This window comes from Cetorhinus maximus, chromosome 22, assembly GCF_964194155.1.
Source record: "Cetorhinus maximus chromosome 22, sCetMax3.hap1.1, whole genome shotgun sequence".
NCBI classification, from domain to species: domain Eukaryota; kingdom Metazoa; phylum Chordata; class Chondrichthyes; order Lamniformes; family Cetorhinidae; genus Cetorhinus; species Cetorhinus maximus.
Genome location: NC_135900.1, coordinates 49,820,162 through 49,844,662, shown reverse-complemented (window position 1 = coordinate 49,844,662; position 24,501 = coordinate 49,820,162). Strand labels below are relative to the sequence as shown.

Here is a 24,501-nt window from a genome sequence, read left to right as displayed (position 1 = left end):
CTGACTCTCCTTTCTGTACAGGGCCTATGTGCCCCAATAAATCCTATGGGCTTTCCCCCTTAACCTCCAATAATTGGCATGAAGGCATCCTGCCTAATGACAATTGAAACACAGGCTTTCCCAGCGCCATCCTTTCTGGTCTAGGGAGGGTTCTCTCTGTTTTAAGTCATTCCTTCTCTCCCATGAGTGCTCGGCTTCCTTTCACTCTTCCACCTCCTATCCTTTCCAGGTTTCTGGGGGTGATTCAGGAAGGGTTTCCTTTGGGATGCAGGCTTGTGGGCAAGCTCATAATATCAGCCAGAGGTGCTGCCTGCCTGGCCCTTGCTACTTTCTGTTCCTCTATGTGCATTTTTGTAGGGAGAGTGAGTAAATTGTTGAACTCTTTGAGGAGGATTATTTTTCAAAGATTTTCGTATGTGGCCTTAACCTTAAGTGCTCGTTTCCATCGAACGAACGTTAGCTGATTAAGCCAATCAAATTTGATGTACTCCTCGTCCTGCCACTTTGGAAGGGCACGGAATTTCTGACGATATGCCCCCCGGCACCGGTTCATATGCACTTAAAATGACCTTCTTTGCCACCTCAGTTTGCCAAACTCTCATCAGGCAACAGGGAGTAAACTTTGTGAGCCTTGTCTGATAGCTTATTTTGAGGTAGCAGTGTCCAGCTTTCTTTGGCCACCTTACTTGCTGAGCTATTCTCTCAAAATAGAAGAAGAGGGCTTCCACCTTTTCCTCATCAAACTTAGGGATTGAATGAACAAACTTGAATAACTCGGTACTCAGAGCTGGGGTGCCTTCTGTAGACACAGCGGGCCTGTCCCCATGCATTTCGAGCATTCTCATCTCGCTTTGGAAAGCTCGTTCCTTCTCCCTTTCCTTTCTCTCTCTCTTTTTCTCTTTCTTTTCCTTTGGAATTCTAGCTCTAGCTGTTTTTATTCTAGCTATAATTTCACTAAAGCTATTTTTCCTTCTTCACTTTTCTCAGGTTCGCAATCCAATTGTCTGGCCATGGGTTTAAGCTCAGGTTTCCTGGCTTTTGGGTGAAAACTCTTAACTCCAACTCCTTGGCTATACTTTTCATCTCCTCGAGGGATAGAACCTTTAAATTATCAGAAGTAATTTCCATCTGTTCTAGAAAGGCACCGGCTTCGAATGTGGACAGTTTTACACTTTAGTATCGTAAACTCAGGAAAACTTGTTTCAAGAGAACAATTTACTTTCCTCACTCCAAGTCTCTCATTATCTGTGGGATCTGATCCTGGATGGTTTTTTATTCATTTACGGGATGTAGGCGTTGTTGGCTAGGCCAGCATTTATTGCCCGTCCCTAATTACCCTTGAGAAGGTGGTGGTGAGATGCTTTCTTGAACCGCTGCAACCAACGGTACGGTTAGGGAGAGAGTTCCAGAAGTTTGTCCCATGACAGTGAAGGAACAGCAATATATTTCCAAGTCAGGATGGTGAGTGGCTTGGAGTGGAACTTCCAGATGGTGGTGTTCCCATGTACCTGCTGCCCTTGTCCTTCTAGATGGTAGCAGCCATGGGTTTGGAAGGTGCTGCCTAAGGAACCTTGGTGAGTTAGCCCCCAAATTTCTGTTACAACCACGTGAAAAGAGGTAAAAATTGACTCACTTATCTTACCACTCCAGGTCTGACCATAACAGAGTTTTGTTGTGAATTTAAAGAGGATGTGCTTTGCCAGTACTACAGGAGCCCTACTATTTCACTTTCAGATTATAAATAATTAATCGGACAGGTTTTCTGAGTTTAAAACAAAAAACAAGATAAGTTATTGATCCAACTGCCCGAATTTTAAAAAAACCAAGGGAAATCGCAACCAGTGTTCATACATCACGCACATTCCGTGGGCCCCAAATGTGTGCACACTTGTACAGATGGTAGAATACAAGGACAGACTTAAAGATTTCTTCACAATTCGTGAAGGAAATAAACAATCAATGAAATATACAATTAACTGTCCTTTGGCTCGTTGCAATGCGGTGATTCCATGTTGCGACTACTTTGTTCAGTTGTCTTCCTGGTTGTAGTTTTACAGAACAAATTTATTTCCATGTTACATCCCCAAAAGATCTCGATTGATTCGCAGTTGATTTCTCTTCTCAGAATGGTTAGTTTGCAAATCTATGCGCGATACTTCTGAGAGAGAGAAAGACATGGTTCTTTGCAACCTTCCAACCTCTGCTCTTTGGCTTTGTAAACCATTCTTAAAAGCCTTGCTGGCAGTATATTCCAGAAGAATTTGATTACCATGTCTGCTGTCGTCATTGTTTTGTAGAAAAAGTAATTACATTTTGATGTCTCATCTGTTATGACCACAGCTGGTGCTAATTGCTGCACATACCAAATCCCAGAAGGAAATTTGGCTTCCGGGCCATACCATTTTTTTGTATTCTGAAAACGAGAAGATGGCGTACCGATCTCAGCAGTATGAGATCCAGTAACACTTCTAGGATTTCAAAATTTAAAAGTAAAAGTTTTATTAATAAGAATAAAAGAAAACTTAATCACACAAGATTACAATTAGACAATTAGGGTTAGTCTTACAAAACATTCTCAATAAAACCTCTCTCAAACCCACAAGTAAACACCTTCCAGGCAGCGATCCCTTATAGATGTCTAACTATGAAATCCAGTAATATTATCTAAGGCAAGCAGCTGTAGCTGCAGTAAAGGCATACCATATGACCTCTACCCTCATCCACTCTGCAGTGGAATTCAATTCAGAATAAAACTGCATGTTGCAGTCCAAGACTTTTCTGGCTTGACTGGATGGCTAGTTCAAATGGCATTCCTTCCCAGCCTGGAGCTCCAGCTACAGCCCAACAGTTCAAACAGCTCTAGCTATCTCCCCAGCTCCACTAACTCTAAAATACCTTTTATCCCTTCCATCCCCAGTTCCATTGTTCTCACCCCTCTTTGAAACGCAAATCCTTCCAAATATAAAATCTTTTATGTCTCTATGCTTTTGTCTTTGTCTTATGTCTTTGCTTTTGGGTCAATAAAATATAATATCCCCACTGCTATTTACCTATAGAACTCCTACAAGATGCAAACATGTTTCCTTTCACCTCTGACTCCCCATTGATATTCAAACAAACTCTGAACTTATCAAAAAATGCATATGTTAGATCTAACCTACTTACTTGTACCTCAACCTAATACCTCTATACTTTTCATGTTTTAAACCCCTCAGAAAACCTGACTCCTATCAATATCTTGCCCAGCTTAATTAAATCACACACACACACCCAGCCTTCTTTACAGAATAACACAATATTCCCTGGAAATATTTGAAAAATAACATCCATTCTCGCACATCTGAGGAACCTTTGAAGAGTATTAGTGCAAAAGCCAACAGGAGATGGAGTCTTTCACACTCCCCAGGAGCTTTGAGAGTCTGTTCCTTTTTATTCTATTTGGGTGGAATGCGAGATTTTATATTGTTTTATATTGTAACTGGCTGGCAGCCTCTCCATTGTCTTAATAGGATTACAGTTTATTAAAATCCAGCCAGGAAAAGAGGCATTAGAAATGGTATCTTTTTCTTGTAAAAAAAACAACGCACATCCTCGTAACAACATATATTAAAAAGGCTGTGAATTTCTGATAGCTGTCTTGAATGGCTATGTTCGTTTAGTATATGTGTCCACAAAACATGACAAATAAGCTGCAAAATTTACCTATTAATCAGAAAGAAATTTCTGGGCATGCCCAGCTGATGAAAAAAAATCTATTTGTCATTGAATTGTTCACAAGCTGACACGTATGTTGAAAAGCTGAATAATCAGTATAAAAAGTCAGCCCTTGAATCTATTTTTATTAATATGTACCTTGACAATCAGTGTCAGCAAACGATTGGATTACGATCAGTGTCAGCAAATGATTGGATTACGACACATCATAGTCCTATCTTCATCCGATGCCCACACTCCCCCCTCTCCCCCCCCCCCCCCGACAATGGACTTTAAGGAGTAATTGGCATAATGGATCAGGAGTGGGTGCTCTATCTGAATTCTTTCTTAATTTAATACATGGATACTAAGTTCTTTCATCCAATATTATTTAATATTCAATATTATTTTAGAGGAATTCAGCACGTTACAGGGATTAAACATGAAGCATTCCTGGTCTGCTTGGCTGACCAGTACATCATGTGTCCATTTACAAATTGAGCCAATGTAAAGGCCTGCAGAAAGTTTTGGATTTGTAAGATGGTAAACTCAGCTATTTTAAATGTAATGTAAATTGATCCAGTTTGGTGTTTATTGCATTTAAGTTGATACTGATTTGAATGTCAGTGTTATTTAAATGTTACTGTTGTTTACATATACCTCAAATTTTTGGCTCTGTAGGTGGGAGAGTTAATGGCAGCCATGGAAAAAGTGAAACTAGAACTGGAGCTGATGAATGTTAAGCTGTCCTCTACCCAACAGTCCCTTGCAGAAAAGGAAGCCCATCTCACTAACCTGCGTGCTGAGAGGAGGAAGCACCTAGAGGAAGTCCTTGAAATGAAGTAAGGGCAATCTTTTCCGTTCAATGTTTCATTTATGAAGTAGTATTCCATCTACCTCTCCCACACAATTTTCTTGTTTGCTTTTTTAAATCACATTTAATTTCTCCTGTACTTCAAAGCTTTAGTTTCTTGCTGCAATATGGATTAGAAGTTCTCAGTCTGTATTTGAATGAGTAGCACATTGTGGTAGAACATAGATTCACGTCCAAATTTCTTCAGTCAGTATGTTTCAGCCTTGACACCCTTGGGGAAATAGCGAGCAGGAATTAGGTGTTTCCCCATAGGAAGGTGGGTCATACCATGGCTGCCTTGAGCACAATTGTCATAAGAAGTCACTGAAGAGCATCTCTCTAGGTTAGGAATCAGAGCAGAGGGATCTATACCAAACAAAGTATAGCTGTGTCAGTATTATCTGAGAAAGCAATATGTTTGTACTGACTCTATTCAGTTACCACTTGAACAAATGCCTTTAAGATCTTGATTCTTTGTTGCATGTTGGAATCTTGAGAGAATAATAAATGGAATTAGTGTATTCTGTTGTTCGTAAAAGGAAATTATTATCAGACATGTTTTGTACACATATGCCTGAATTTTCGTTCTCAAATTGGGTATGCAGAGGTAGGAAATTTCCCGACCCCACAAACCTGGCTCAGGAGAAACTGCCCAGACCCACCTGATTTTCGTTCCAGGGAAGCGGTTGCTAACTGAAGGCAGGCTCGCCACTGCAGAAACAGTGCAGAGGCATCCACAGGGGCTGCCGAGTACAGAGGTGGGCTGCATAAAAGGCCCATCTCGGTGCTTGTCCCAGTTGTAATAATAACAGTACAACAAAAGGCCCTCTAGCCCTAACCTCCCCCCCCCAAACCACCTACAACACAATCCCCATGCCTGATCTATGCCAACTCATGCCCCCATGCACTCCCATGGCCTCTCAATCCCTCCATGCTAACCTATGCCTCCACCTATTCTATCACCCCCATACCCTCCATGCCAACACCTGACCCTCTTCTCAACCTCATGGCCCCTTTTCCTTTCAGGCCAACCCATGCTCCCCAACCACCACCCTTTGCCCTTCCAGACTCCATGTCAACTCACCTAGTATCCATCATGGGCAGACCTCAGGAACCATGGTGAGATGAAATAAAGTTCTAAGCATCTATTACAGAGTTCACTATATTAAAAAAAACTCTAATTGATAAAAGCCCATTCAATACATTTAAGTTCCTTCAAGTTCTTAACCCCTTATAAAAACAAACATTTGTATTCCCGGCCCAATATCAAAGGCAGCTAATCTCTTTATAACCACTTGGAGCTGTGAATCAAGCTGTGAATGTACAGCACCCCCCCCCCCCCCACCCCTACTGTGATAATGATAGGTTGTGGAAGCAGTCAAGCAGAAATAATACTAAAATGATGGCCCACGGGCTTATGTCAGCAAACATTTATTGAAATTACAAGCACTAATTTTTTTCAACTGCCTGCTAGCTGTTTTTTTCAAAATTTAAAAGGCAGGGAATTTAAATGACTTGACAGTTCCGCATACCTTATCCATTTTTCATGCACATTCATGCCTATGCTTAACAATCTCAAAGGAGTTCCTGACCTCTCCCAAAGGGGTACCTGACCTCTCCAAATAACTCTGACAGGTTTAGACCTTTTCAGAAACCTAAGTCTTTCAGAAACCTAAATGACTAAAATTGCTTCTGTTTGAAGGCAGCTTCCATGAACCATGGATGTACAAAATACATCCCATCCCCAATATTGTAAGCATGTGCACAGGAAGGGATAATGGTTTATTTTTAAAATGGCTTAATTTCATATTTTAGGCTTGATTTAGTGAGACTCCATCCATGATATAAAGCTGTGACAGGAGCATGGGTCAAAACATCAGGCACCTGAATCCACATTCTCAGTTCACATTGTGCTTGATTTTTTGGAAGGTGATTTGAAGACATAAAATGGGATCACCCAACAAGCGTGCATGTGCGTTTCTTAAATAATTTAGTTATTTTAGATGAAATTCATGCTGAATTTTCCAACCTCATTAAGGCTCCAACCACACTGCACACCTTGCTGTTATAGACTGGGCATGTAGGAGTCTTGGCACTTGGCCTTCTGACAGCAGACTAAATTGCAGGACCTCCAAATAATATTACTGGAATTGCTGAGCAGTTTTGCAGCTAACTCATTGTGCATTCAGAAGATGAACTGAAAGAGAAGTCCCAGTTTTAAAAAAATCTTCTGCCCAGTGCCACCATCACCAAGCTACCCTGTGCCCATTCCTTAAGCAGGGTAAGGCTGTCAATGCTGAATAGCTACCCAGAACTCTAGATTACATGCGAAATCCTGACAGCCCAGCTGCTGTGCTCCCAGCACCAGAAAAATATTCAGGTATGCTGACCTGATGTTAGTAGGTGAGATCTGTTGTTTCTGACAAAGGCGTGTTGAGTGCCCAAGCAATGCTAACTCATACATCAATGAACAAAGGATATATTATTGATCCTATAAGCATGATATGTTTAATTTTGAAAGGATCATGTCACTAAAAATTACATAATTATACAAATAAAACACATTTGTTTTTAAACTGTGCCAAATATTTTCTTTTCTTTTCTACTGTAAGTTTGTAATGGTGGCACTGTATGGAGGCAAATCCATGTTGCCATTGCAGTAATAATTTGCTGCACATGAAAAAGCCAGTCAATGTGTAGATGGAATGCAGAGATCAGGATTTATAGTCTGTGGAAAAACAGACCACTGACAACAAGTGCTGTTGTCTATGTTCTAGTTATATAGTAATGCCAGCAGGATGCACTTGTAATTCCAGTGCAAAAGAACTCAGTTTTCCATCATGAGATTGGATTTGGCTTAGTAAATTGGATTAATTAATCTTCTCAGTCGTAAATAGTAATTACGAACGTATAACCATATGTATTAGGACAGGAGTAGGCCACTCGGCCCCTCAAGCCTGCTCCGTCATTCAAAAAGATGATGGCTGATCTGATTGTAACCTCCTTCCTACCCCTAATAACCTTTCAGCCCCTTGCTTATCAATAATCTATCTATCTCTACCTAAAAAAATATTTAAAGGCTCGGCTTCTACTGCCTTTTGAGGAAGAGAGTTCCAAAGACACTCATACTCAGAGAGAAAAAAATTATCCTCATCTGTCTTAAATGGGTAACCTCTTATTTTTAAACAGGGATCCCTAGTTCTAGATTTTCCCATAAGAACAAACATCCTCTCCACATCCACCCTGTCAAGGTCCCTCTGGATCTTTAAGGTTTCAATCAAGTTGCCTTATTATTCTAAACTCCAGTGGATACAGGCCTAGCCTGTCCAACCTTTCTTCATAAGACAACCCCCCCATTCCTGGTATTAGTCTAGTAAACCTTCCCTGAACTGCTTCTAATGCATTTACGTCTTTTCTTAAATAAGGAGATCAATACTGTACACAGTACTCCTGATGTGGTCTCACCAGTGTCCTGTACAACTGAAGTATAACCTCCCTACTTTTATATAAAATTCCCCTCACAATAAACGATAAAATTCTGTTAGCTTTCCTAATTACTTAACTGCAAACTAGCCTTTTGTGATTTATGCACCAGAACACCCAGATGCCTCTGAATCTCAAAGCTCTGCAATATCTCACCATTTACATACTGTGCTTTTTTATACTGCCTGCCAAAGTAGACAATTTCGCATTTCCTCACATTATACTCCATTTACTATGTCCTTGCCTACTCATTTAACCTATCTATGTCCCTTTGTGGCCTCCTTATGTCCTCTTCATGGTCCCCACGGTAGCTGTAGCTCTCTCCTCTTTAAAACTTTTTAAAACTGAGTCTTAATTATAGATGCAGATTTGCTAAACTCTAACCTTCCTATGTTCTCTTCAGTTGCTGCTTGCAATCAATAATGGGAAGAGACTGATGTAAGAATAAACAGTGATAGTTTACTGAGACATAGGGCACCAGATCATTGATGCTCACTCAGAAACCTCCAAAACTAGACCCCAGTTCCCAGTTGCCTGCACTGTACAGTGATTCATCAGTGCTGTCACATGATCAGTACACCTGCATTCTCTAAAAGGGACAGGCTATCTCACTTTACCACATCTCTCCCCCTTTACTTAAAAGTACGGCTAACAAACTTAAAACACATTAACTATTTACATAATAACTATTTACAGATCAAGTCTCTCAGGAGGCCTTCTTTGATGGGTTAAGCGTCGTAGCCTAACAACCTCAGCTTGTGTTTCCGAGATCTCCTTTTCAGGGGCACTCGCCCACTATGTCCCTTAGTGGATGATTTCACCATCTTCTGGGTGCAGTCAGTTCACTCCTGCTGCCTCTCCCCCTCCAAGCTGAAACAGATAAAGGGCAACAAGCACAAAGCAATACAGCGATGAACCACATGATGTGTGAGGGGAAAGAGTAAAAGGAAGAAAAAATATATTTTTGTTTTCCTTTCTGAGGACTGTCAATTTCTCTCTTTCTTCCTGTGTGACCTTTTCTTGGGAGCACTGACCCGTTTCTTTTTCTTCTCATTAATTTTGTTGTTGGCTGGACTAGACTCAGGCGCGAGCTGAACATGAATGAGCTCAGTAATTGGGTTTTCCAACAGCTGTTCTGAGAATTCAGGGCCTTCTAGCTTTAAAACTTCAGGGCTTTTACACAGCTTCAGCTCTTCCAATTATTTCCTATTTTCATTAATAGTTTCCGGGAGAATCGCATATTGTTCCCTCTTCTCAGCTAATTCGTTCCTCAACTCTGCCAGAGACAGGCTGAACTTTTCCTTTTCTTCTTCATATATTTCTCGTGGCTCAAATTGGGAGCTGATTGAATTTTGTAGCGCACAAAAGTCCTTTAATAGATTTTCTATTTCCTTTCAAAGGATGTTGACTTCAGTTTGAACTCTGTCCTGGTGTAACACTTCTATGGGCTTCTCCTGTTGGGTCTTTGCGTACTCATTTTTTCTTACAGCAACACATCTAGTTTCGAATTGGGAACTTAGCTGGCCATCAAGATTTATCTCTCCCAGCCAGTTCCTTCTGAGGAGACTCTGTCCCCTGCCTGACATTACAAATAGAGGTAATTTTGCAGATTGTTCCTCATACTGCACCTTGACTTGACAATACCCCTTTCACATTTATTTCTTCGCCCGTGTATTTCCTCAGCTTTGTGTCCGAAACTTCTAACTTCAAAGGATGGGTTCCTTTACTCAGATATCTAAATGTATGCTCTCCAATGACGGACATCGACTTTCCCGTATCAACTTCCACCTTAATGGGTTGCCCGTTAACTATAATGACTACTTGGATTGGCTTGGTTCTACCCACTTTGAGGTTATATAATGAATGGATGTCTGATTCTATTTCTTCTGGCTCTTCCATAAGGCATTATTTCAAGATTTTTCCTTCTGCCTGTATAGTGTTGTTTTTGGCCGACCAAACTCTAACTGCACGTCTTCCTATGTTCTATTCAGTTGCTGCTTGAAGTCAAAAACGGGGAGAGAGTGATGTAAGAATAAACAGTAATAGTTTATTGAGACATAGGGCAGAGCATTAGATCATACGTGCTCACTCAGGAACCTTCAGAACTAGGCTTCCAGTTCCCAGTTGCCCGTGCTGCACAGTGATTTGCCAATGCTGTCACATGATCAATACACCTGCATCATCTAAAAGGGACAGGGTACCTCACTTTACCACAATATTCCTTTATTGATGATCATTTTCCCATGGCAATGGTTATTCCCACTGGTCTGACATTACTACTGAATGATTCACTCCTCCATTCGTTGTGGCCTGCTTACCTGGCTTCGGAGCATTAAAACAAATTCCCAACGTCCCTTTGAGGTGCTTCAATATTGAGGTGCCCACTCTTCTTCTCTGCAGCCTTGGCAGTGGTCACCTGTCGGTGGCGCTGGTGGCCCTCTGATTAGGTCGCAGCTGGGAGAGGCAGACTACCATCCTTAATGGGATGGCAGCCCTGGCAGCGGCCAGTTTCTGGTAAAATCCTCTCCGTGGTCTTGCTGTTTGAACACATGGGCTCGGGACTGACACTTGGCCTTGGCGGCAAGCCAGTAAAATTGCAACCAGTATTTATAGCTCAGCGTTTCTTCTCACCGCTCAAAATATGTACCTTATACATTTTTATCAATAGTGCTTATGGTGAGTGTCTGATTTGCCTGTATTTAGGATGTATTGCAGTTATCACTTTGAATGGCACAGCAACTGCTTTGTTGAAAAGTCCTGGATCCTGGAGTGCACACTTGGGTTCCTGGCACTAATTTTCTCTTCTTGAAGTTCCAATGTTTGTTCATTTGTGCCCTATTAAAGATTGGAAGACGGTTAATGTAAGGCAATGCAATGGAACTTCCCACCATGGTTCTTGCCCCCTCACACCCTCTGAAACAAAATATTCCCTTGAATCCAGTCTCAGCTACACCATACCATGTGATCTGTCAACATGATGGTTTTAGAGTAGCCCATTTTGTGAATCTTGGCACCCAACTTGCCCAGCCATCATTGTCCCCTGTCCTTTTTGTTATATGGGCCAGAATATTGCCATCGGCGTGCGGGGATGGGCCCGACACGTCAACATACAAAATGATGCGCGATGCAGTCGAGCTTGCGTCCCGACTTCATCGCGCGTCATTTAGATATTTAGTTCGGCAGGCCACCAGAGGCGGCTACGTGCCCACCAAACTGTCAAAGGTCTAGTAAGGCCATTAGGAAACTAATTAAGCTACTTAACAGCGCTGCCCGTCCAACCCTAAGGTTGGCGGACAGGCGAAGAGCCCAGAGCGGCCTTCGCATTTTTCAGGAAACCTCATCCACGGGTGGGATGAGGTTTCCTGAAAGCTTAATGAAATAATAAAATAAAATTTGCGAGATACACAAACATGTCCCAGCTCATATGACACTGTCACATGAGGGGACATGTTTAAATAATTTTTCAGATCATTTATTATCAGTTTATTAACTGATAGGGGGCTAATATCTCACTGGGCAATAGCAGGCTTGACTGGACAATCTCCGGAGATGGAAGGCTAGAGGAGGATCTGAGTGCAATAAATGATTTTTCCCCTGCCTCAACTCATCTGCTGTTGTTACCTTCATCCATGCCTTTGTTACCTCAAGACAAGATTATTCCAATACTCTCCTGGCCAGCCCCTCATATTCTAACCAACCTGGTGAAGCTACAACACACGACTACATGCAGGCTAAACAGTGGAAACAGCATACAATAGACAGAACTAAGTGATTCCACAACCAACGAATCAGACCAAAGTTCTACAGTTCTGCCACATCCAGTGGTGGATGGTGATGGACAATTTAGCAACTCATTGGAGGAGGAGTCTCCATAAATATCCCCATCCTCAACGATGGGGGAGCCCAACACATCAGTGCAAAAACAAGGCTGAAGCATTTGCAACAATTTTCAGCCAGAAGTGCATTGTGAATAACCATTCCTGCCTCCTGAAGTCTCCAACATTCCAGATGCCAGTCCTCAGCCTATTCAATTCACTCCCTGTGATATCAAGAAGGCACTGGATACTGCAAAGACATGGACCTTAACAATTTCTCGGCAATAGTACTGAAGACTTTTGCTCCAGAACTAGCAGCATCCCTAGCTAAGCTGTTCCAGGACAACTAACAAGTATCAGCAAAGTGATGGAAGGTATCATCAACTGTGCCATCCTGCTGCACTTCTACAACAATACCTTGCTCACTGATGTGTAGTTTGGGTTAGGTGAGGGCCAAGCTGCTTCTTATCTCATTACAGCCTTGGGTTCAAACAAGACATAAGAACTGAATTCAAGAGGTTTGATGAGAGTGACTACCATTGACATCAAGGCATTATTTGACCAAGTATGGCATCAAGGAGCCCTAGTAAAATTGAAGTTAATGGGAATCATAGGGAAAACTCTTTACTGGTTAGAATCATACCTAGCACAAAGGGAGATGGTTGTGTTTGCTGGAGGCCAATCATCTTAACCCCACAACATTTTGCATGAGTTCCTAAAGGTAGTGTCCTAGAACTAACAGTTCAGCAGCTTCATCAGTGACCTTCCCTCCATCGGAAGATCAAAATTGGGGCGTTTACTGAAGATCGCACAGTATTTGGGAATATTCACAACTCCTCAAACACTGAAGCAGTCCATGTCCAGATGCTGCAAGACCCAAACAACATTCAAGCATATACTGATAAGTGGCAAGTAACATTCACACCACACGAGTGCCAGGGAATGACCATCTCCAACAAGAGAGAATCTAACCATCTTCCCATGACAATCAATCACATTACTACCTCTGAATCGCTCACCATCACCTGGAGTTTGCCATTGATCAGAAACTTATCTGGACCGGCCACACACACACATATTGTGGTTACAAGAGCAGGTCAGAGGCTGGGAATTCTGCAGTGAGTAACTCGTCTCCTGACTCTCCAAGCATTTCCACCATCTACAAGGCACAAGTCAAGAGTCTGATGGAATATTCTCCACTTGCCTGGATGAGTGGAGCTCCAACAACATTTGCGAAGCTCTACACCACCCAGAACAAAGCAGCCCACTTGATTGGCATCCCATCCACCAATTTAAACATCCACTCCCTTCACCATCAATGCACAGTGGCAGCATTATGTACCATTTTCAAGATTCACTGTAGCAACTCGCCGAGCCTCCTTCAAAAGCATCTTCCAAACCCATGACCTCTACCACCCTAGAAGGACAAGGGCAGTAGACTACAACCTGAAAGTTGCCCTGACTTAGAATATTATCGCTGTTCCTTCACTGTCGCTGAGTCAAAAACCTGGAACTCTCTTCCGAACAGCACTGTGGGTGTACTTCATAGAGTCATAGAGGTCTGCAGCGCGGAAAAAGGTCCTTTGGCCCAACGAGTCTGTGCCAGTCAAACAAGTATCTAATTATTCTAATCCCATTTTCCAGCACTAGGCCCATGGCTTTGTATGCCATGGCATCGCAAGTGCACATCCAAATACTACTTAAATGTTATGAAGGTTTCTGCCTCTACCACCCTTTCAGGCAGTTAGTTCCAGATTCCCAGCACCCCCTGGGTGAAAAAAATCTTCCTCACATCCCCTCTAAACCTCTTGCCCCTTACCTTAAATCTATGCCCCCTGGTTATTGATCCCTCCATCAAGGGGAAAAGTTCCTTCCTGTCTGCCCTATCTATGCCCCTCATAATTTTGTACACCTCAATCATGTCCCCTCTCAATCTGCTCCGCTCCAGGGAAAATAATCCCAGTCTATCCAATCTCTCCTCATAACTAGAACTCTCCAGCCCAGGCAACATCCTGGTAAATCTCCTCTGCACTCTCTCTGGTGCAATCACATTCTTCCGATAATGCGGATTCCAGAACTGCAAGCAATACTCTAGTTGTGGCCTAACCAGCGTTTTATACAGTTCCATTATAACCCCTCTGCTCTTATATTTTATGCCTCAGCTAATAAAGGCAAGTGTCCCATATGCCGCCTTAACCACCTTATCTACCTGTCCCGCTACCTTAAGGGACCGGTGGACATGTATGCCAAGGTCCCTCTGATCCTCACCATCACCTTTTTAAGGGCAACTAGGGATGAGCAACAAATACTGGCTTGACAGTGATGCTCACATCTAATGAAAGAATAAATAAAATCTCTTCTAGCCCCACAAACCTCTACGATATCTGTTTTCTCTGATTCTGGCCTGATTTCCTTGATTTTAATCACCTCAGCATTGATGGCCATGCCTTCAGCTGCCTGGCCCTAAGCTCTGGAACTCCCTCACTAAACCTCGCTACCTCTCTTTCTTCCTTTCAGACACACTTTAAAAAAAAATGATTTCTTTGTAACAGAGGAATTTGAAGGGAGATTTCATTGAGGTGTTTAAGATTGAGGGCCCAGATAGAGTGGATAGGAAGGACTTAATTCCCTGAGCAAAGAGGTCAATAATCAGGGGCAAAGGTTAAATGTTATTGGCAGAACAATGAAATTGAATGTTGAGAGATCTTTTCATCCAGATGATTTGGAGATTTGGAACTCACTTAATGGTGACTGACAGTTAACTTCCAATCAGATTCAAGCTGCCTGGTTTAAATTTCAAACAATGCTTGGCAGTTAACTTGTCAGTCACCATTAACTGGTGCATTCTCCATGGCAATGCCTCTACCAATCAGAGTCCACTTGACAACGAATCAGACTGTCTCAGAATAAAGTTGTTGCTTCCCCTGACTCTGGTATTCTTGCGATTGTCTTGATGAGTGCAAGATGAAAAGTTTTGACAAAATGTCTTTTTTCAGCAATACTCAAGTTCTGTACTACCAAATGACTAAGAGAGATGTCTCTTAAGTTTCAAGCCAACTATAAATAATTACTAGTCTTTAAATTTAGCCTGCTAATGGAATTAGTGTGGCTAGCTTTGTTTTTTTCACTATGCTACATGAAATGTTATGAAATACTTTAAATTCATTAAAAATTATATTTTGTTTGTTCATGAATTGCATGTAAAATAAACCAGCTTGTTAGTTTACAGTTGGCTGTGTCACACTGGACTCTTTATCAGTCCACCTTGTGGAAGATGGAAAAAATTCATGTGAGGCTGCATGTAAGATTATAGTCCCCAGTTCATAAAATGTGCGGTTTCATTGTTTGATCCCCAGGTCATGCTATTTTATGAATCCGTCTTGACTATATGGGACAAAGGATCTACTTAGAAGGTGTTGCTGACATTGACCTGATCGAATATCTATTGCAGATATGAAATTTGTAACTGTCTTTTTTCATTGAAAAAGCAGACAGTCATGGTCATTTGCCCTGTTGCTCCCCACTTGGATCAAATCAGATAATGTGTGAAGCTTTTGACGACATAATTGTGGAGTATATATTTAATATTTAAGAGCAAAATAAATTGTTGTGATAATTTGTGGAAAAGAAGAACAGAAGTAATGTCCCTAAAGATCAGATTCTTTGAAAAAATGCAAAATTAGGGAATCTTAACTGGCTAAAATATTGTGGTCCTGGATTGAAAAATGATGACTTCACAGCACAATTCCACATGATTGCAGAAGCAATAAGGGTTGCTGATTGGATTTGTGTTCTATCAGTGCATGTGCTTCATAACTGTACTGTAATGTCAGGTGAGTAGACATGAAACCTTTTCTGTATTTGGCAGACTTGCTCAGTGATGTATGCTGGCATTTCAATGAACTGGTAGGAGTTCATTTTTGCAAAAAAATTGGGATTGAATTACTCTTTACCCAACTAGTTCACATCCTTTTAAGAAGTATCCATCCGATCAATTTAAAAAAAAGAAACTTCCTCAAAGTTCATCTTTATTTTACAGAAAGACAAAACTCTGGTCTTTTAAAAATATATAGCCTCATGTTTGTTGATACGCTGCTAGCTGAGAAAAAAATTGCAAAGGGAACATAATTGAAATTAAAGCTCTGCCTGGTTTATGATATGGTCAAATTTTCCAACAATTCACAGAATCACAGAATTTTTTTAATTCGTTTATGGGATGTGGGCTTCACTGGCTGGGCCAGCATTTATTGCCCATCCCTAGTGCCCTTGAGAAGGTGAACTGCTGCAGTCCATGTGGCATAGGTACACCCACGGTGCTGTTAGGAAGGGAGTTCCAGGATTTTGACCCAGCGATAGTGAAGGAACGGCGATATATTTCCAAGTCAGGATGGTGAGTTACTTGGAGGGGAACCTCGAGGTGGTGGCATTCCCATCTATCTGCTGCCCTTGTCCTTCTAGGCGGTAGTGGTCGTGGGTCTAGAAGGTGCTGTCTAAGGAGCCTTGACGAATCCCTGCAGTGCATCTTGTAGATGGTACACAATGCTGCTACTGTGCGTCAATGGTGGAGGGAGTGAATGTTTGTGGATGTGGTGCCAACCAAGCGGACTGCTTTGTCCTGGATGGTGTCCAGCTTCTTGAGTGTTGTCGGAGCTGCACTCATTCAGGGCAAGTGTGGAGCATTCTATCACACTCCTGACTTGTGCCTTGTAGATAGTGGACAGGCTTTGGGGAGTCAGGAGGTGGGTTACTCATTGTACTACTCCTAGCCTCTGACCTGCTCTTGTAGCCACAGTATTTATATGGCTAGTCCAGTTCAGTTTCTGGTTAACTGTAACCCCCCCAAGATGTTGATAGTGGGAGATTCGAACCCGGGTCCCCAAAGCATTACCCTGGGTGTTTGGATTACTAGTCCAGTGACATTACCACTACGCTATCGCATACTGTGAGGAAGGCGGCCATTCAGCCCATCGTGTGCTCTCTCAGCATTTTAACTTAGTGCCAATCTCCTGCCTTTTCCCTGTAATCCTGTACATTGTTTCTATTTAGATAATCATCCAATGCTCTCTTGAATGCCACAATTGAACCTGCCTCCACCACACTTCCAGGCAGTATCTTCCAAACACTAACTACTTGCTGTGTGGAGCCTTTTTCTCACCCTTCTTTTGCCACACACTTTATAACTGTGCCCTCTGGTTCTCGATCCGTTTACAAGCGGGAACAGTTTCTCCTTATCTACTCTCCCTATCTACTCCGTCCTGACCCCTCATGATTTTGAAAACTTCTATCAAGTCTCCGCTCGGCCTTGTCCTCTCCAAGGAAAACAGTCCCAACTGCTCCAATCTTTCCTCATAACTGAAGTGTCTCATCCCTGGAACCACTCTTGTAAACCTCTTCTGCACTCTCTCCAATGCGTTCACATCCTTCCTATAGTGTGGTGCCCAGAACTGTACACACTACTCCAACTGAGGTCTAACCAGTGTCTTATATAAGTTATAACCCAACTGCTCTTGTACCCTATGCCCCTATTAATGAAGCCCAGAATACTGTATGCTTTAGAAACAGCTCTCTCTACCTGTCCTGCCACCTTTAATGACTTATGTACACATACACTCTGCATACCCTTGAGAATAGTATTCTTTATTTTATACTGTCTCTCCATGTCCTTTGTACCAAATGTATCACCTCACACTTCATCTGCCACCTATCTGTCCATTCCACCAACTTGTTTATGCCCTTTTGAAGTTCTATACTATCCTCCTCACAGTTTACAATGCTTCCAAGATTTCTATCATCAGCAAGCTTTGAAATTGTCCCCTGCACACCAAGGTCATTAATATAAATCAGGAAAAGCAATACCGATCCCTGGGGATCTCCACTACAAACCTTCTTCCTCCTGAAAAATACCCATTAACCATTACTCTCTGTTCCCTATCCCTCAGCCAATTTTGTATCCACTTTGCTACTGCCCCTTTTATTCCTTGACCCATAACTTTCCTCTCAAGTCTGTTGTATGGCACTGTATCAAATGCCATTTAGAAGTCCATATACACACATCAACGGCCTTGCCCTCAATGGCCTTGCCCTCATCAACCATCTGTTACCTCTTCAAAAAACTCCAGCAAGTTAGTTAGACACAATTTTCCTTTAACAAATCCATGCTGACTCTTCCGAATCAATTCACATTTTTCCATGTGACTACTACTTCTATCCTGAATAATTATTTCTAGAAGTTTCCCCACCACCGAGGTTAAACTGACTGATCTGTAATTGCAGGGTGCAGATCTTTACAACATTTTTTGAACAAGGGCATTATGTTTGCAGTTCTTCAGTCCTCCGGCACCTCCCCCGAATCCAGGGAACATTGAAAGATTATTGTCAGTGCCTCTGCAATTTCCACTCTCACTTCGACAGTTTCAAACACTAACTCGTGATTCAAGGTATTGTGACTTTACCATAGTTCCTGCAGTTGAAATGCATTGTGGTACTACCTTAGACAAGCCCAAGTGGCTTTAGCATAGATTTTCTGCTTTTAGTTCAGTTAAGACCTCAATGGTTACTTAGCTGGTTTTTACTCAAATATAAGTATCCTGTTGGCAGGTTTGTAAACTTACAAGAATAGCTTCAGGCACAGATTCTGCATGCAAGTAAATTTAAAGTGATGGGGACAATTAAATGGAACTTCATCATATGAGTGACAAAAATTCCTCAATATTTTGAGAACCTCAAAAGACTTTTCAACCCATAATGAGCCTTTATCAATTTTAAAAGATTAAAAAGACACCAAACAAAGATGTAAGGAACGGAAACCCATGGCGTGGCATGATTCTGTAAGCCAACTGTTGAAGACATTTTTTTTCTCTGAGAGTTATTAGTATGTGGAATTCTTTTCCCCAGAAAACAGTGGCAGTTGGGTCATTGAATTTATTCATGGCTGAATTAGATAGTTTTTTGATGGATAAGGGAGTCAAGGTTTATGGGGACAGACAAGAAAGTGGAATTGAGACCACTAACAGATCAGCCATGATCTTATCGAATGGTGGAGCAAACTTGAAGGGCCAAATGGCCTACTTGCTCCTAAGCCCTATGCTCCCAGGTAACCAACCTCCTGTTTGATGGTTGCTGAGCTGAATGTAGTGTGGCTGTGAAGAGCCATTATTTCTGTGCTCGTAAGTTAGTGCTGCTGTATACCTGAAAGAAAGTGGGGCCAAGAATCAGGCCACATCCAACCATTACTGTCATTCAATATTATATTCTCAGATATTCTTTACAGTACATGTCACACATCTGCATCTGCCTCCCTGCTGACTCAGAGCTTGAGTAGCTCTGCAGCCATTGTCAGATACATTTTTGCTGACTTTAGAAATAGTTACTCTCAACCCATTGGGTGCAGTTCCTCATTCTGGTGTGATCTCTCTGGCTTGTTTTTTTTATTGCAGTTCCACCTAAACTATCATGTACTGTGATTAGGATGCTTCCATGCAGGAATCCAGCAGCATAGTTTATCAGGCATTCGCATATCTTAGTGTCATTGGATTTGTTGCTGTAGCTTGTTATGGGAAAAGGAGCTTCCTTCTTCTTGCATCATTCATCTGCCAAAAAAAAATGTGCATCTCTGTGTGCAGATGCAAGTAGTGTGTACAGGCAAGTGGACAAAGAGCATCTCTCAGGTGGCTTGACTTGTCTAAGTTCCTCTTGTAGATCTTCCTACAAAAACAACAAAGCTATTATAATATGTGGCTTTAATTATCCAAAATAGTTTGTGGTAAAAGTGATGTAAGTGGCAAAGAAGGGGAGGGGTTTATAAAATTGATCCAGGGCTCCTTTGTAGATTTGCATGTTTTCAGACCCAACGAGGAAGGAGGTAGTACTGGATCGAGTTTTAAGAATTGTGTCAGCTCATGTATGTCAGGCAAGAATAGGAAAACACCTAAAAAACGCCACCATAATATAATTAAGTACAGTATTAAAATTTACAAGCAGAGGGAACAGTTAAAAAGGTAGTTCACTGAAGAAGTAAATTTCCATAGGATAAATTAGAAAGAAAGATTGAATGAAAAGACAAAAATAGGAAACTTAAAGCAGTACAGACTCTCCCTCTCTCTTTGCAGACTCAACATATTCCCCCAAGGAGTAAACGGGGTGCTAGTTTAAAGCAGAGAAATTTTAATTTAAAAAGATTTAAAAGATATACATCTAACAAATCTAGGGTTAATAATGCAAGAGAAAATCTAGCAATGTAGAGGGAAGAGATAAGGTTCAGAAAGCAAAGCAAAGGTATTAAGCAAGACTGGCAAGTATCACAGACAAAATTTGTGTGTTTTCTTATTGTCACTGATCAGTGTTTTGTTTGGATATATATGATGAGTGATTGTCCCAATTTAAATTATTCCAGCGGCAAGCGTTGTAAGATTAAAAATAAATAAGGTTATTTACACTTGGTTTAAAAATGCCATGTCTCACTCACTCAACTCACCCACACTGTCACACACAAAAATTAGATGCAAATTTAGGAAAAAAACAATATGATTCCAAATTATTATTGTCCCAGTCACTTTTGTGGCAGACCTGTAGTTTCTGAGATGAGTTAGTGCTTTTATTCAAAGTGAATGTCTTGTAAGCAGAGGTTTCTCTGTAAGTGGTGAGATTTCTTGTAGTTGAATTTCCAGGAGGTTGGTTCTCAGGTGAACTTGAATTTGGGACACATTGAAGGGAGTCCTTTCCCACTTTCAAGGTATTGCTGTTTATTAACTAAAAACAGAAAGTGCTGGAAAAACTGAGCAGGTCTGGCAGTGTCTATGGAGAGAGAAACAGATAATATTTCAAGTCCAATATGACCCCTCTTCAGAACCAGTTCTTCAGTTCTGAAGAAAAGTCATATTGCACTCGAAACACTAACTCTATTTCTCTCTCTGCAGATGCTGCCAGACCTGCTGAGTTTTTCTGGCGCAGAAAAGTAGGAGCAGAGTGGCAATTGGATGGTGATTGCCACTCTTTGGAAGATTCAGGCCAATAAGTTGAGAGGGAAGTCAAGAGGAAAATAAGACTGGCAAAGAAGATTATGAGAGTAGAATGGTAGTTAATATAAAAGGGAACCCAACACTTCTTTTGGCATGGATATAGTAAGCATCTATTAAGAGATGGTTGGGGCCTAGGGCACAGGGCAAGGATAGATTACTTAATGAGAACTTCGTATCAGTGTTTTCTAAGAAAGAATACGCTAACAAAATTTCAGTAGAAGCGAAGATGCTAAAGATAATGTGTTGGATGAAAGTTAAGAGGCATTAAATTCTCCCAGAGTCAGTCCAAAATGATTCTGAGCTCCCGAGGGTTCACTTCTGATATTTTCTTTTCCCAGCCTGGAAACTTTTAACTGCAAAACTATCTTTCACGGTGTGAGTTTACCTGGAGACTTCTCCCGCCTGCTAAAGCTAGGCAAATCTTCCAGCCTCATTTTAATTCCTCACAAATTTGACCATTCCAATCCGAGTACGAGTTTCCACCTGCAAATTGGCGCTGTGATTCATGGAGAGATTCAGCCTCTAACTGCTCTTTCTCTCCTATATCTCTGGCAGACGACTTGCCTATGATGTACAGTGATATTTAAGGAAAGCCAATGTCACAATGGCTTCTTCTGTAGTCTTCTCATCTCAAAGTGAATCGTATGGGTCTCTTTCCTGGTAGAGATGCTGATTAGTTATCCTTGACAGCCCAACTCTCTTTCATTTTGGAACTAAGTGGATAGTTTAAAGCACAACTATTGACAGCCCTGACACCAACACTGTGGACTTTGGAGGCTCACGGTCTATCCATTGTTAGCACACAGGCTGCTGCCATTGTCTCCAAGCATAAACACCTTGTACCTTCTTCCCGGTAAAACAGTCTGGGTCCCCTTCAATCTTTAACAATCAAACCACTCAGGCTTGCCATCAAGCAGACTTCCAAACAGGTCACATGACACCCTTCATTCTCCCTAACTTGAAGACACTATCCCAAAACATAACAATTTTATAAATTTCATAACCATAGCAAATGTTAATCTGTAATCCCAAAATTGTAAATCATTTCCAAGGATTTTATGCTTTGTTTTATTAAGGAAAGCAATGCTTTTGCTGCTTCAGGCAGTTTTTTCTCTTCTGGATGCTTGAGTTGCCCTATGCTGCACCATGGCTAGAAGCCTGTGTCAGCATCTCCCATTTCTTTACACTTTTCAAACCAGTTGTCAATAAATTGCAAGAGCAGTTTGTCGAAAATCTGTCTAGTTTCCCCCTGACCCCTTCTCCCCGACCCCTTCCCCCGGCTCTCCACACACAACTCTCCACAGAAGGAAATGTATGTGCTTCACACATAGCTGTCCAGCCAAGGGAAAGCAAAGACTTTTTTTATTCTTTCACAGGATGTGGGCATCACTGGCTAGGCCAGCATTTATTGTCCATTCCTAAATTGCCCTTGAGAAGGTGGTGGTGAGCTGCTGCCTTGAATCGCTGCTGTCCAAGTGGTGTAACCATACCCACAGTGCTGTTAGGATTTTGACCCTGTGACGTTGAAGGAACAGTGATATGGTTCCAAGTCAGGAAGGTGTGGGGCTTGCAAGAGAATTTGGAGGTGGTAGTGTTCCCATGTGTCTGCTGCCCTTTGTCCTTTTAGGTGGTAGAGGTTGCGGGTTTGGAAGGTGCTATCAAAGGAGCGTGAGTTGTTGCAGTGCACCTTGTGGATGGCACACACTGCTGCCACTATGCCCCAGTGGTGGAGGGAGTGAATATTAAAGGTGCTGGATGTGGTGCCAGTCAAGCAGCCTGCTTTGCTTGGATCGTGTCGAGCTTCTTGAGTGTTGCTGGAGCTGCACTCATCCAGGCAAGTGGAGAGTATTCCATCACAGCCCTGACTTGTGCCTTGAAGATGGTGGACTGGTTTTGGGGAATCTGGAGGTGTGTTACTTGTCAGAGGATTCCCAGCCTCTGACCTGCTCTTGTAGCCACAGTATTTATTTGGCTGGTCAAGTTTTGTTTCTGGTCAATGGTAATGCTGAAGATGTTGATAATGGGGGATGCCATTGAATGTCAAGGGGAGATGGTTGGATTCTCTCTCTTGTTGGAGATGGTCATTGCCTGGCACTTATGTAGTGTGAACGTTATTTAATATGTGAACCTAGCAAGCAGAAGATTGTTTTATCTGATCCAAATCCTATTAATCTGTGGTACACACCTTTGACTTTTATGAAATACAAATTTTGACCAGACATCATAATGTTTTGCAGAAACAAGAATGTCCAGGAGAACCTGCTATGCAAGCACGTCTGGTTTTCTTTCATTGTGCATTGGGTTCTTTTCTCAAATGGACATGATCAGTCTTGTGCAAAACTCTTATAAATAGAGTTTGAGCTTGAGTTTACATTGAATTGTAATTAAATTTCATCAGAAGCTTATTTTTTTCACATCCTCACAATATTAAAACTGCTTCCTAACTAACAAATTTCTGTTGAAGCATAGTCACTATTGATATGTCAAACAGCACAGGCATGAATTAGGACGGTCTGCAAATCAGTTAATGACTAGTTATCCGATTTTGTAGTGTCAGTTGAGAGATAAATGCTGGTTCAGGCGTCCTGGCCTTCCTTGACGTGTGCCATGTAATTTGTTCACTTTAACAGATAGATGAAGCCTTGATTTAGTGGGCCAATGAAAAGAAAGCAGCCTCAATGGTGCAGCACTGCCTCAATACTGTTAACTCTCCCTGAAGATAAAAACTAGGAAATCTTAGAAACATCCCTACTTCTCAAACCAAAGAGGTATCTTGTTGATCATTCTAGCAGCTCAAATCAACGGGTCAGATTGAAAAATTAACTTGAGAATTAGTGATAGAAGTTTTTTTTAAATGAACACCCAGTTCTTTTATAGTCTATTATTTTCTCTGTGTTTCCATTTCACTTTCTACATTGCTTTTAGACATATTTCAAACACTAAAATAACTTCCCACACCTTCTCTTTCAACATTTTGCTCACATGGGAGTATTTACAGTCTTTCCATTAAATACGGAGTTTATATGGAACTTGTAATTCAGTTACAGCTGGTTCAGTTTTTCACAGTTCAAGCGGAAAGACTCTATTCACAAACCTCAAAGTATTTTTGTGCAGAGGTTGAATTTTGGAAAGTTTCAGGACAACTGCCGAAATATCAGAAGTTTCAAACTTGCCCAGACAATATTTTTAAAAAGGCAAGAGAAGTTGTTCAGTGAATTGGAATAGCATTGTAATGGTGATAGTCTAGCTTGAATCTCTTCACATTAATAAGCCCTCAATCTCAGAGCTGTCATTGTGAGGAAAAAAAATCAAGTAGAGAAAATACTTTCCCACAGAGGAAGCTGACATTAATAAAATTTAGAACTAGGTCAAAATGTCCACCCATACTCCTTTAAATTGTTAAAAACAAAAAACTAATGCGGATGCTGGAAATCCAAAACAAAAACAGAATTACCTGGAAAAACTCAGCAGGTCTGGCAGCATTGGTGGAGAAGAAAAGAGTTGACGTTTCGGGTCTACACGACCCTTCAACAGAACTGAAGTATAGTTAGGAGAGGGGTGAAATATAAGCTGGTTTAAGGTGGGGGGCAGGGGGAGAGAAGTTGAGGGTGGGGTGGTTGTAGGGACAAGCAAGCAGTGA

General features: G+C 41.5%; 1 protein-coding gene across 8 annotated transcripts in view; it reads left to right on the top strand.

The window, feature by feature from the left end:
* Nucleotides 1–24,501, top strand: part of erc1b (ELKS/RAB6-interacting/CAST family member 1b) — a 1,197,549-nt gene that overhangs the window by 490,536 nt on the left and 682,512 nt on the right. For all 8 annotated transcript variants that reach the window (XM_078568271.1, XM_078568270.1, XM_078568269.1 and 5 more), the window contains one exon: nt 4,375–4,535. In XM_078568271.1, coding sequence (XP_078424397.1) covers nt 4,375–4,535 — 161 coding nt within the window. The remainder of the gene's footprint in view (nt 1–4,374; nt 4,536–24,501) is intronic.